The 13,897-nt window shown below is 40.9% G+C and overlaps 1 protein-coding gene across 1 annotated transcript; it reads left to right on the top strand.

Annotated features, from left to right (window-relative positions):
• Window positions 1–3,037: 3,037 nt before the first annotated feature.
• Window positions 3,038–8,484, top strand: LOC145445146 (uncharacterized). The gene is made up of 2 exons (XM_080323281.1): window positions 3,038–8,146; window positions 8,243–8,484. Exon 1 carries the CDS (start codon window positions 3,378–3,380, stop codon window positions 7,218–7,220), a length of 3,843 nt encoding a protein of 1,280 aa, XP_080179407.1. The 5' UTR covers window positions 3,038–3,377; the 3' UTR covers window positions 7,221–8,146; window positions 8,243–8,484.
• The last annotated feature ends 5,413 nt before the right edge of the window (window positions 8,485–13,897 follow it).

Genomic DNA, 13,897 nt, shown 5'->3' on the forward strand with positions numbered 1-13,897 from the left:
AATATTACACTAGACCAGTCAGTGCGAAATAGTTTGATCGTAAATTATGATATATGATGTCGTAGTTTAGTCGCGTCAAATGACCGATCGTGTTCTCTTTCCTCTCTATTGATTGCTAGCTGAATAATACTTTCGGCTTATTCGCTGTTTCGCGCCTACAAAATAATCTGCTGTTCACAGTCGCAACTTCATCGCGATAGCACAATTTTCACACCTCGATCAGTAGATCAACACCGCGCTAACCCAGTTGTCGAAACACATAGGTCATACATTTTACGTGAAATGAAATATTGTATTGTGGTATACAAATATGCAAACTATTCTTTCAATTCAACAAGTCTAGTTAACGAATCGATTTTCAAGCTGCCGACACAGTTTTTAACACGAGTGAGTTGATATTTCTTCCCGGGTACGAGCGAGGCTTTGTTCCATTGGTCCAAAACCACCTCACCAGTATCATCCTTCAATGTAAAACTGTATAATTTCAACTCCTTTCCGGCGCCAGAATTGACCATCTTCTCCTCTCGAGAAACACAAGTAGCGGCGATCGAGATGTATTCATCTTTATTTCCGTATACCGATTCGCAGGTCAATAATGGGTATTCTTCAGTCGTATGTCTCGATTTTCCATGTAGAGTTACTGACGAAGCCCGACCAAGTAATACAGCGGGTTTTCCAGTAAATTTATCAATTTGAACCCAACCGGATTTGACCATAAGTTTTTTTCGTTTGGTGAATGCTTTCTCAATGTTCCCGAACAAATCACGATTGAAACACGTGAAAGATATCTCTTCGTTATTGCCATCGATGAATATACCTTTGAGATATTGGCTAACGCCACCTCTTTTTGGTGATGAGACGAATTTGACACCGACGTGGAAATTTGAAGTTGCTCCGACTTGCATAGTGTTGACGCTGTTCGATGCCATATCGTTTGTTAAAGTGGGAGTCATCAACAAACCCATCGATATTTATAGAATTAGGCACGTGGTATTGAGTGAGTTAACAGTCTTTGTATAATCCTGATGACCCGCGTGAATAGACTTGGATTGAAATAAACTTTACAGGAGTTCTGTAAGAAAGGACGCCGTTCACAAGTGACAAACGACACGAATGAATTTTCTTCTTACCCAGTCAATTATCAATGTACTGTAGTGAGTATTCAAGATGTCTGTTGCTAAATCTCTGTACGCCGCTAGGGTACGTATGTCACTTTTCATCGCCGCAATGCTTATGACACTAAAAACCCCATTCCAGTCGATGCCGTATGATCGAATCGAGTTAACCAATGCGGTAAAATCACACTTTCGAACACGACTCACGTTTTGTCCATGTACATAGAAATCTAGTACTCCGTGGATGAATTTTTCCGTTTCGCTCAATGTGGGGGTTGTCAAGTTATGATAGTAGAGAAGGTAATTCTCAATAATCGCGCTAGTTGCCATAACGAGTATATGTAACTATCAACTGAAAAGTAAACCATGAGAATGACACCACAATGTGTTAAAATGGTGAAATACACCGCTCAGATTTCGAAAAAACAGATGTCGGCGGGTGCGTTTGACATGTGTGACACAATAAAATCACCCGTTTCGCTAAACAGGAAATTCACTAAAGCGCAGTGTACTGTGTGATTTTGAAAAAACAGATGTCCGCGACCTCGTTTTGATCTGTGTGACACACTAAATACGTCCGGTTCTGAAATTCGGAAACACGGTCGGTTCTGAGGATTACGCAGTGTGCGTGCGACCTATATTTCGAATGACCTGCGCGCTGAATTATTTCCAGCCCAGCCGCGTGCTACTATCGAATTAAGTCTATAAATAGCCAACACCGCGATCTGATTGTTATACTTCGCTGTCGCAGACATAAACGTTGGTTGGAGCAGTTAGATTAATTATTGTACAATGGCCGAGGCTCAGATAGATAATCTTGACAAATTTGGTTATGAACCAAATGCATTCGAGTCGCAATTTGAAGAGAATGCGGATATCTTTGATACGATTAATCCTGGTGATCTGATGACACCGGATTTAAGAGTTGAATCCACAGAACGCGACCTTACGGCAACGATCGAAATGCAGTCAAACTATACAGATATAGCGCGCCAGGCGTGGCTGAAGTCGGGTCAACTAGCTAGAGAAAGCGTGAATAATAACCTCGCGAACTTGGTGACGACACCGTGTGTGCCGACCGACGAGACAGCCGTTAGCAACGAATTACCGAACCCCGAGAAACCGTCGACTTCTGGGATGACGATACCACGCCCCGCGGGGTCGCTATCGGCGACTGATACTCCTAAATCTGTATCAACCGGCAAGTCGATTCGAAAAAGAACCACAACGACGGGGGTGGGCATACCACCGGCTAAACAGCTTCGTAATGGGAAATCGAAAAATTTGAATCGTACCGAACCCAAACAGAAGGTTGGTAAGAAACCTGCGAAATCTAAAAGCACGAGTGACGATGATTTTCGCGACGACGTGAAGGGAAAAAAGAAACAGGAAGAAAAGTTATGTCAATACACAGTTGACAAGATGGTCAGCCACCTCCAGACTATTGACGTTGTTAAGCCGCATTTAGGTTCAATACTATGTTATGTTGACTCGTTGACGGAGAAAAAAAATTTGACTATCACAAAGCTCATGACTGACATCAAACGATTGCTGGCTGTCAAGGGTCAGCGTCGGAGTCTTGATGAGATTCAGCCTGAATTAAATACCGCAACTGATGAGTACTTGCATCGACTTCTAGAAATTAGAACAAAATTGAACTATAATTTGTGATTGTGCTGCATGATTTTCATTGTTGTGGGTGTCTATTCTCAATTTCTGTTTTCCGTTTCAGATTTTACATTAGAACCATAAATAACAGCTTTTGAAAGCACAACCACAAACGGCGCTGGTGCTCTTGTAATCTCGAATCAGTGGTTTAGGTCTTTCTCTCCGGGTGTCGAGCAGCGAACAGCGTGGCTGACTGTCTGGGTATATTCAACTGCGGATTGTTGGATAAGGAGTTAATTAGTAAGTTATCCGGCACGATTACTTTGATTTATGAATATAATTTGTTATTTATTTATCCGCCAGACAAAACAAGCGTGGGATTAAAGAATTGAAACGGTGAGTTATTACTGTTCAGAACTAGTGAACATGATGTAATGATTTTGTTGTTGACAGACAGTGCAAACTCAAGTTGAAAACACGAGTCTACTGGTAAGTTATCTGCCGCATCACTACGTTAGCGAACATAGTTTGATGTGTTACTTGTTTTATTAAGCATAAAGAATCGAAGACACCGCCAAAGAAACTAGATTGTAAGTAAGACTAGTTTCATGTGTCCAAAGTGTTGAATTTGACCGCGTGTTATTAATTTTACAGATGAGTCGACGACGGAGAAATCGTGTTCGCGAAGAATCGAATGCACCACCAGAGATCGCGGACGAACGCCAAGAAGTTGTAAATCAGAACTGGCAAGCGATAAAATCGTATGTAGTGAATCAGAGTCGGCGTGTGTATAATATTCGAGTTATCGATCGTGAGCTAGCGGATGTTTTCCGTGATATACAAGCTATATTTTTCTCAGAGTCGACTCGTTTCAAAATCAATTTCGCGTATGCATTTATTTTGTACCACATCGAGACTCTAAGATTTCGCTATTTTCATGCATCGGCGAATGTTGATAGTGTATTAGAAACACCAGCGGCGATTTCAACACTAGCTAAATTCGATGAATTTGTTGAATCTATTCACTTGGAAACCGCGCTTGATTTATTACGAAATTCTCGACCAAACACAAGGTCGCAGCCGGTCTGTCTGACTAATGTACAGTTTTATGTATATCCTACCGATGGCGTGTTGATTGGTTGTGGTGGTATTAAGCTGCCGACATGGCTTACAAAATCGAAATGCATCTTGACAATGCTACGTCGAAAAAATTGGAATCTGTACAATGACAATCTGTGCGCTTTTCGCTGTATCGCTCACTCACTAGGAAAAGACACCAAAGATTTGGCTCAACAATTCACTTCGGTATATGGCATCAATGTACAATCTGGTGTGACTCTCGACATGCTGGATGATATCGAGGACTTGTTTAATGTGGCCATAATTGTGTACACCAAGACCGAGGGTAAAGCTATCGCGCTCCGTCGTAGTACGTTTGAAGCGAAACCTGTGTACTTGCATTTAGAAAATGCACACTTCTGTCTAATTACTGATATATGCCGTTACACAGAGAGCTATCAATGTGATGTTTGTGAAAGATTTTTTTATGAGCAGTATGAATTGACCAGACACAAATGTACAACGGAACCTGTTGAAGTGTTTCCCGGTGCGGTGTATACACCTCCTCTGAACATATTTGAAAAGCTTGATTTAGAAGGGGTGTTTGTTCCTCACCAGCTTCGTTATTTCAAATACCGTATCGCGTTCGATATAGAGAGCATGTTTGAAAAGTGTGATATTCCAGATCCCTCCAAAACTACATGGGAGTGCAAACATATCCCCATTTCTGTTAGTATATCATCTAATGTGGAAGGGTTCTTGGAACCGTATGTAATTGTCTCGAACGGTGACCCAAACGACTTGTGTGCGGAAATGGTTGATCATTTTCATGATATTCAAAGTGAGTCATTTAGGTTGTTACAGATGGAATATCAACACTACTTGGACATGCTCGAATGTAAAATTACCGAAATGAAGGCGCTCGATCCTTCCGAGAGAAAAATACCACTTGAACGTTTACAGGAGGAGTTTATGCGATATTTAAAACAAATCCCTGTTTTGTCGTTCAATGGCGGTCGGTATGACTTGAACTGCCTCAAAGAGTACTTGATGGGTTTACTCGTTGATGAAAATCTGAATGTATTGAAACGAGGTAACAACTTCCTCTCTTTGACAACCAACAGACTGAAATTCTTGGATATTGTAAATTACTTGGCACCGGGGTTCTCGTACGATGCTTATTTGAAAGCCTTCAAATGTAGCGCCGCTAAAGGTCATTTTCCGTATGAGTTTCTGACTAGTTTGGAAAAGCTAGATTATCCGAGTCTACCTAACCACGACGAGTTTTACAGCTCGCTAAAGGGTCGTAATATATCCACAGCTGAATATGAAAACTGTTTGAAGGTTTGGAATGATAACAAAATGACAACTTTACGTGATTACCTCAAATGGTACAACGCAATCGATACTCATTACTTCATTGAGGGGTTAGAAAAACAATTTCAATCTTTCAAAAGTCAATTCAGTGTGGATATATTCAAAGAAGCTGTCTCCCTGCCCGGGGTTGTATCGAGGCATCTTTTCAATAGCATTCCGCGCGATTTCACCTTGTTCAACGATAAACACCAAGACCTGGTTTCGCTATTCAGAGACAATTTAGTGGGTGGACCGTCAGTCATTTTTCATCGATATCAAAAACAGGGTGAAACTCGAATCAAAGAATTTTTTTATAAGGAAAACGCCCAGATTACCCAACATATAACAGGGCTGGACAGCAATTCGTTATACCTTTTTGCTTTGAGTGAACCTAGTCCCACTGGTTTCCCGGTACATTGGCAACCACTCGATGCTGAGTGTACTAAATTCAAACCTGTAAAGACCGCGCCGAAATGGGGGGAGACAGCAGCTCAATGGTTGAACTGGTATTCGTATATTAATAATGTACATGTCCACCATGCTTTTAATGGACCTGAAATCCGCGTAGGAGTTCGTAATTATCCTGCTGATGGGTTCTATCGTAATTCAGCTGGTCAAGGGGTAATCTTGTCTTTTCTTGGATGTCATTTCCATGCACATCAGTGCAGATTTGGTTGTGATGATTTGGAACGTCGAGAACGGACTAAACGTGTTCATGATTATTACAAAAGCCTCAATTACCAAGTCATATGTAAATGGGAATGCGACTGGCGCACGGAGAAACGGGAAAATCCTGATATTGTGCGATATCTTAATGGTATTCAACCACAATTGACTCGAACCAAGTCTGTCACCGCACAAAAATTGATGGAGATGGTAATGACTGGTACATTCTTCGGATGTTTATCAGTCGATATTTTTACACCAAAACATTTACAAAGGAAGTTTGTTGAACTATGTCCGATATTCAAAAATACGATGGTGTCTCGCGAGCATTTGACAGGTCACATGAAACAGGTCGCCATTGATCGTAAATTACTCACCAAACCCACGCGCATGTTGGTTGCTTCATACTGGGGCAAGAAAATCTTGTTGACCTCCGACTTGATCAAGTGGTATGTAGAGCACGGGTTGATTATATCCAAAATTCATGAGGCGGTCGAATTCACAAAAAAGACCTGTTTTGACAACTTTGCGAAAAATGTCTCAGATTGTCGACGAGCTGGGGACCGCGACCCTAGCCTAGAGATCATCGCCCTGACACAAAAATTAGCCGGAAACAGCAGCTATGGCCGCGTCTTGATGAACCCGCGTAAATTCAAACGAACCTCCTACTGCGATAAAAGTGAATTCGGCACCCACGTGAAGGATCGTTTTTTTGTGAAATATGACGAATTGAACGCCGATCTATTTGAAATAACGAAGCGACCTAAAACGATCAAGTGGGGTAACTGTATTCAAGTGGGATTCTGGGTGTATAACAATGCTAAGCTCAAGATGCTGTCGTTTTTTTATGATTGCTTGTGTAAATATTTCCGTGACGAGTCCTTCATGCTATTAATGATGGATACAGACTCCCTCTATCTTTCGCATTCAGCCTCATTCGACGATATTCTTATCCCCGAGAAAAGGGATGAATTTTATCTTGAATACGAGAACTGGTTTCCACGCTATTTTTGTGACGAACACCGAGCTGAGTTTTTGGCTGATCCGGTTTCTTTTGATCGCTCGAGGCAGTGTTGCAAAGACACATATGCGTATTACCTTCGTCAACCGGGTTTGATGAAAGTGGAGTATGAAGGTGGTACATCTTTCTGCGGTCTCCAATCCAAAAATTACTTTTGTGATGGACCAAAGAAAAAATTAGCTTCCAAAGGTCTCCAGAAATCCAACCCAATCGATTTCGAAACTTTTCTGGGTGTCTTGATGTCTAAAGAATCTGTCGGGGGAGTGAACAAGGGGTTTCGGTGCAGAGATGGAGGTGTCTATACGTACAAACAACAGCGTAAAACATTTTCCTATTTCTACGCCAAACGTCGAGTGCTCGAGGATGGTGTGTCAACCCTGCCATTGAATGTGTAATTGTGACGTAATTGTATATTTTGTGTGTTATTGTATTTTATCTGTGTGTCTGCTATTATTATGATTTCCTTGTACTTTTTATGTGCTAATGTGTCATTTGTTTTCCAGATGGATAGCGCTATTTCATATATTGAGTCAGTAATGGCAGAATTAGATTTAAATAGTTTGCACAAAGAGACGCTTGAACTGGAGCAGGAATTAACACAACTCTCGATTCACGGTACCGACGACAACTCACAAGACCGCGCGATACCCGATCGATCCAAGGCGCGCCGGCAGGAACTAGACGAGAAATGGACCCGGGTCCAAAGTGTCTGCATAGAAGCGCTACTTCAACTACAATTTCCTGATCGAAAGACGCCGAGTGATAACCACATCCTATTCAACAGAGCAAAGCTTACAAATTATGTGGTCTTGGGAAAAAATTGTTCGTGGATACCGCTTTTCGGTCACGAAGAGAGACAAGCCTACTTGAGAACCCGCAAGCGACATCGAAAATTCCAATTTTTCCTTGATCAACATCGAATCGCAAACAGTTTGAAACGACCTCGTTCTGACTCTGAAAGTAGCGATGCTACAACCGATGATTTTTTGCAAACATGATGCGCTTGGTCATTGTGAACATAATCTGTGGTGAACACTGATTGTTTTAGGTGAAACTTTGTGGGTGTTTTCGAAATGGTGTAACTAAAACATTTTAGTAACAATATTTCCTGATATCTGTGCCTTGTTTTTACAGATGGCTAGTGATTACATAATATCTGTTCTGGAGCAAGTAGGTCTGACTCGATTACACGAAAAGACACTTGTACAACGCCGCGATCATGTACACTTCGTGGAGCTGTATTTGAAACGAGAGATATCGCATGAATTATACGAACAACGCGTATCGAGACAACATAAAGATTTAAAAGAGTGTTCAAAAGGTGAGGTCTATAGTTGTTATAGTAACGCTGTTAGATTTTAAAGCACTATGAATCCCTCGTATTATGAATCCTCTTATGCGATTTTTTATTTTGCAGATTGGGATCAGCTGCTTGACGACTTGAATAAAGCATTCGTAACACTACAACTTCCACTGACGAAATTACGAGGGACAGATGAAGATTTCATAACCCGGGGAAAATTGTTAAATCGAACTCTACTGGGATTATATATTCCGCTAGAACAAGATGACTACAACAGTGGATATTCCCAACCTTGTTGATATATAAACAAACGCACTTTATCGAGTTTTCAATAAACAATAAATGATGGAATTGATCCACCCATTCGCGTGTATTGTGAGCGGTCCTTCGAGAAGTGGGAAGACTACTTTTGTTGCAAAGCTGATCAGGCATGCGACATCCATGATTAAACCAAGTGTATCCAGGGTCGTATATTGTTACAATAATTATCAGGAGGTTTTCAAGACGATGCGTAACGTAGAATTCCACGCCGGTCTAGATATTTTGGAAGAGTTGAAGGTTTGCTCTGAAGACACCTTGATTATAGTGGATGATTTCATGACTGAGACAGCGAAAATTGCAGACTACTTTACAAGATTTTCTCATCATTCAGCCAAATCAATTTGCTATATCACGCAGAACCTGTATCACAAGGGTAAAGGAGCGCGTGACTTGAGTCTCTCGAGCTCGTATATGGTGATTTTCAAGAATCCGCGCGACCAACAACAGATCAGTTTTCTTGGTCGACAAATGTATCCAAACTCTAGATTTTTAACAGAGGCTTATCGTGACGCTGCTAGACAACCTCATAGTTATTTATTTATCGATCTCACGCAAGAAGCACCTGAAAATCGACGAGTTATGACCAATATATTTCCTGGTGAAACCATGGTGGTTTATAGCCCGATGGTATAAATAGCCAGGCGCGGAGACGATTTTAAATTCAAAATGACGAAGGTACCAGCTCGGACACGGCGGCATATTCCCACACTAGAGTTCCTACATAAAAGTAAACCCGAGATACGCAAGCAAATTATATCGGGGGCCAGCAAAGAATTGATCGAGTGTATATGCGATTGTACAAAGAACATTTTAAACGGTAACATCCCTCTTTCAAAGTATAAAAGAAAGCGACTATCAGCTCATAAATGTAGTTTACGTCGACTTGTCAGGAAAGACATCCCTATTCGACACAAGAAACGTATGGTTAACCAGAATGGTGGTATGTTTATGACTCTATTATCGAGCATCCTACCCGTCATCACTGGTTTACTCGGTAATCTTTTCAAAAAATGACTTCTTTTAAAAAAATCTTCATAAATCCGAGCCCGATCAACGGAGCTGACGTTCAGAAATTGAATTTGGATATCGATAAATGTATGAGCGACATATTACAGATGAACATACCCCAAGAACGAAAATTAGCCTTATATAACGACGCATTAAATCGTTATCAAACAAAACACGACACGCTGAATCAACCGATGAAAATCGATATACCAGAACAAAGGAGTCTATTTTCGGCTAGTGAGTTGGACGCACTGCGACGCCTAATCAAGGGTGAACCATCAAGGATTCCTATACCATCACCGAGTAGCCAACGAAGCAAAGTAAAGACTCAGCATGCCAAGACGAAAAGCGGTCGTACACCCAAGACCCCGAGACGATACGGATGGGAGCCATACTAAGTATTTCACGCCAGGGCTACCTGGTAGTTACCGCGGTGCATACGTATTCTCTAGAGGGCGGAATAGAGCCAAAGTCAAGGAGTTTCTTTCGAGCAAGGACGCGTACACAAAACATTTTCCCTACCGAAAGAAATTTAAGAGACCTAGAGTGATTACGTCCGGTCTTGGTGTTCAGTATCAAACCGATCTCATGCATATGCAAAATCTTTCAAAAGAAAACGATAATTTTAAATATGTGTTGGTGACGATCGATTGTTTCAGCCGATTTTTATATCTGTATCCACTCAAAAACAAAACCTCGCAAGGTATTATTCGCGGATTCAAGGAAATATTTAAGGATCGTATACCTCATGTTATTCAAAGTGATCAAGGTTCTGAGTTTACTAATCGTGCGTTTCAGACTTTCTTGAAAGATAACAATGTGCGACATTTTCATACAAATAGTGAGCTGAAAGCATCGATATGCGAGCGTGTTATTCGTACTGTGAAGCAAGTGTTATACCGTTATTTCACGCATAATAAGACTTTGAATTATGTCAATGTCCTGTCCGAGATATGCCGAGGATATAACACTACTTTTCACGTGGCTATAGGATGTCCTCCAGCGGATGTTGATTATTCAAATCAAGAACAAATTTTCCATAGGTTATACGGTGACATGACCCCTAAAAAACCCAAACTAACTATCGGCACACCGGTCAGGATTTCGAAATCACGTAGTAATTTTGTAAAAAGCGCCTTGGCGAGTTGGAGCGAAGAAATCTTTTTCGTATCTCAATGTCGTAAAGGTGACCCTCCTACTTATCAGTTGAAAGACTACCACGGTGAAGTTATAGACGGTAGATTCCAACGTGAAGAATTACAACCAATAACTAAAAATAATAATATTTATAATATCGAGAAAATCCTGTGTACTCGCAAGAAAGGAAAGAAAACGCAATATCTTGTAAAATGGTTGGGTTATCCGTCTAAATTTAATTCCTGGGTCTCGGATTTGTATAAATAGACGCTGAAAATGTTGTTAAACCAAACTATGGATTCTGATTCCGCCTCATCTCGCGTGGGTCAAGTCTCGAACGGTCTGAAAAACCAGATTGTGTTTATTGTACAGATTTGTATGTTAGTGTGTGTAATCGTGTTTTCATTATATCAAATTTCTGTCGGGGTGGATCGTGAAATATATTTAACGCTACTGTCTTCTTCACTTGGGTATTTATTACCGAATCCATCACCTCACCGTATATGTTGAAAGAAACAATAAAATGTTGTTGACTCTACCTTCGAATGCGAGTTTGGATAAATTTCCGAATACTAGCACAGATTTTCAAACGGAACTTTACAAAGAATTAGAAATGAATCGCCATGAGCTAGGATTATGTGAGCTGACCTTCCCCCATGATTTTCAACCGCGAATTGAAGTGACAGCGAAAAGTATCGGTTTTGGATTTGTCGATGCGAATGGATACACCGAACGGTATTATATTCCCGAAGGTTCGTATTACAGCGTCGGTGAAATGTTAGAATCGTACGAGAAATATTACATGGGGGACATTTTCATTTTACAAGGATTCGGTGACTTTAGAATCACATTCAGAAGATTAGTCACGAGTAAAAAAAGACGCAAGCGGGGTGTACCCATAAATACCGATACCGCAGACTCTAGCGTCAAACACATACCCCGTACCACGCATGATTCACCCGAGCCTTACGGACTGATACCGCTTGGTTCTGTGTTGGACACAATAACATTTAGACGCGTTGTATCTCGTCGCCGCGGAGTGGTAGAATTTATATTTACACCTGCGATAAAGTTGGAACGGATTGATAAGGTTTATGTGTATTGCGATCTGATACAACCAAGACCACATGGTAACAAGCTGCAACAACTTTTACGGGTGGTTACTGTAACCGCTAAACCGAATGAAAACCAAATCAACATATTCCCAAAACCATACTTCTTTGCTTTAGCGAGAAACAATTTTAGAACGATACGAATTTATCTACGTGATGCAGCTGGCAACCCTATTAAATTTCGAAAAGCACCAGTGACAGTAACCCTACGCTTCCGTCGTAGAGCTGTTGATTCAATATGAGTTACATCACGTTGTCTGCCACCCAAGGTGAATTCTCGGTGGTGTTACCGAATGAAATTATTTGTAATGAGCTTGCGTTGATGGATATTAGTTTTGTCAGTGAATCTCTTGATCGAATTATAATCAATCGTGATCAAGCACTCTGGGAGCTACATAATGAGAAAGATCGAATAGTAGAAGCGTACCTAACACCACTTGGGAATTATGCAAACAACCTCGAGTTGACGCGAAGAATATTATCTGACAGTTTCAAACACTGTTTCACCGAAAGAATCAACGATGAACTTTTCCGAATTCGTTACTCGAAACGTATCACACTCCACCCCACGGATATATTCACGAATTATTTCAGTGTAGTTGATCAAGTGTCGACACCAGTATGTAATGTCACGTCGATCAAACCTAAACCAACTCAACCCCACCTCAGATATCTTTTTGTGTATATCAATGTACTACGACATCATCCGGTGGGTGATTACATGAGTCAATTGCTTCGTGTGATCCAAGTAAATAACGAGACGTGTATGAGACAAGAAGTTGTATATGAAAAACCGTTTTATTTCCCAGTATCGATTAACCACATCCGCGATATAAAAATCACCATCCGGGATCAATACGGTCAGTTAGTGCATGATATAGAGACCACATTGACACTCCACGCACGATGAAAATAGTGACGTTAACCACCTCTATGCTTGGTGTTGATTTTGAACACAGACTACTCACCATCAACAACATCCCGACAAGATATTGTGAATTAGCCCTCATGGAGATCGATTTCACTTTAACCGAACCGGCGATTGGTCAATATTTGTTTGTGTATTGCGATATTATTCACCCTCACTTACTTGGAGATGTGTTAGCGCGTTTATTACGAGTTATACCGCTGACACCTGGTGATGTCACGCATAATTGGGTAGCGACAAATCCGTATTATTTCCCTGTTTCAAAAGATGTTGTAGATTCTGTATGTCTTTACCTCAGGGATGAGTTTGGGGAACCTATAAATATAATAAGTCGTTCATTGCAAGCTACATTTAACATTAGGAAGCGATTATGAAAGTTGTTTTCACGTGTGATCATCATTCTGTCCATCGTCATTATAACCAGACAGGCGATGGTTATGGATATTTTAGCGGTGGAGTTCAAGCCGGTTCCGGTATCGGGAGTTTGTTTAAATCACTCGGTCGTTTAGTGACACCTATTGCGAAATACGCCGGTGGTCAATTGTTACGGACTGGAGGTGAAATAGCGAGAGATCTATTACGGGGTAACTCGATCAAGTCTAGTGTTGTCAAGAGAAGTAAACAAGCTGGCGGTCGAGTGATTGATAAAATTTTAACCCCAAAAGCTATAAAAAGGAAAAAAACAAAGTCAAAGAACACTTCATCCAAACGTCGTCGTAAACAACAGGATATATTCGACTAAGAAATATGTTGATGCATGCGGGTTCCCGAGAATGTCATAACTCCGGATTAAACATATTTAGTATACCCCACACACAAACCAGTATTGAGGAATCGCAATATGTCGTCGTCAAACCCCATAGTTTAGGTAATGTCATGGAAGTACAATTACCAAGGACGGATCGATATATGGATCTACAAAACACGTTCTTGAGATTACGTTTAAAGCTCACTAAACGCGATGGAACTGATTTAGCAAACGATACACAAGTGGGCCTGGTCAATAACATGTTGGATTCTCTTTTCAAACAAATCGATGTAACTATTTCAAACGAGGTTATCACAAATTCGGATAATTGTCATGCCTACAAAGCTTATATCTCTCGGTTGTTGAATGATACTCACGGTGCCTCGGAGAGTTTTGTGCAAGGACAAGGTTTTTATAAAGATGTCGCTGGCTCTATGGATGTTCTTGGTGCAGCGAATACTGGATATGTTAAACGAAAAGACCTTACAAAAAACAGCACTCCGTTAGAGTTGATC

Source organism: Botryllus schlosseri, chromosome 8, assembly GCF_051294905.1.
Source record: "Botryllus schlosseri isolate E-star chromosome 8, Bs_hap1, whole genome shotgun sequence".
Lineage (NCBI taxonomy): Eukaryota > Metazoa > Chordata > Ascidiacea > Stolidobranchia > Styelidae > Botryllus > Botryllus schlosseri.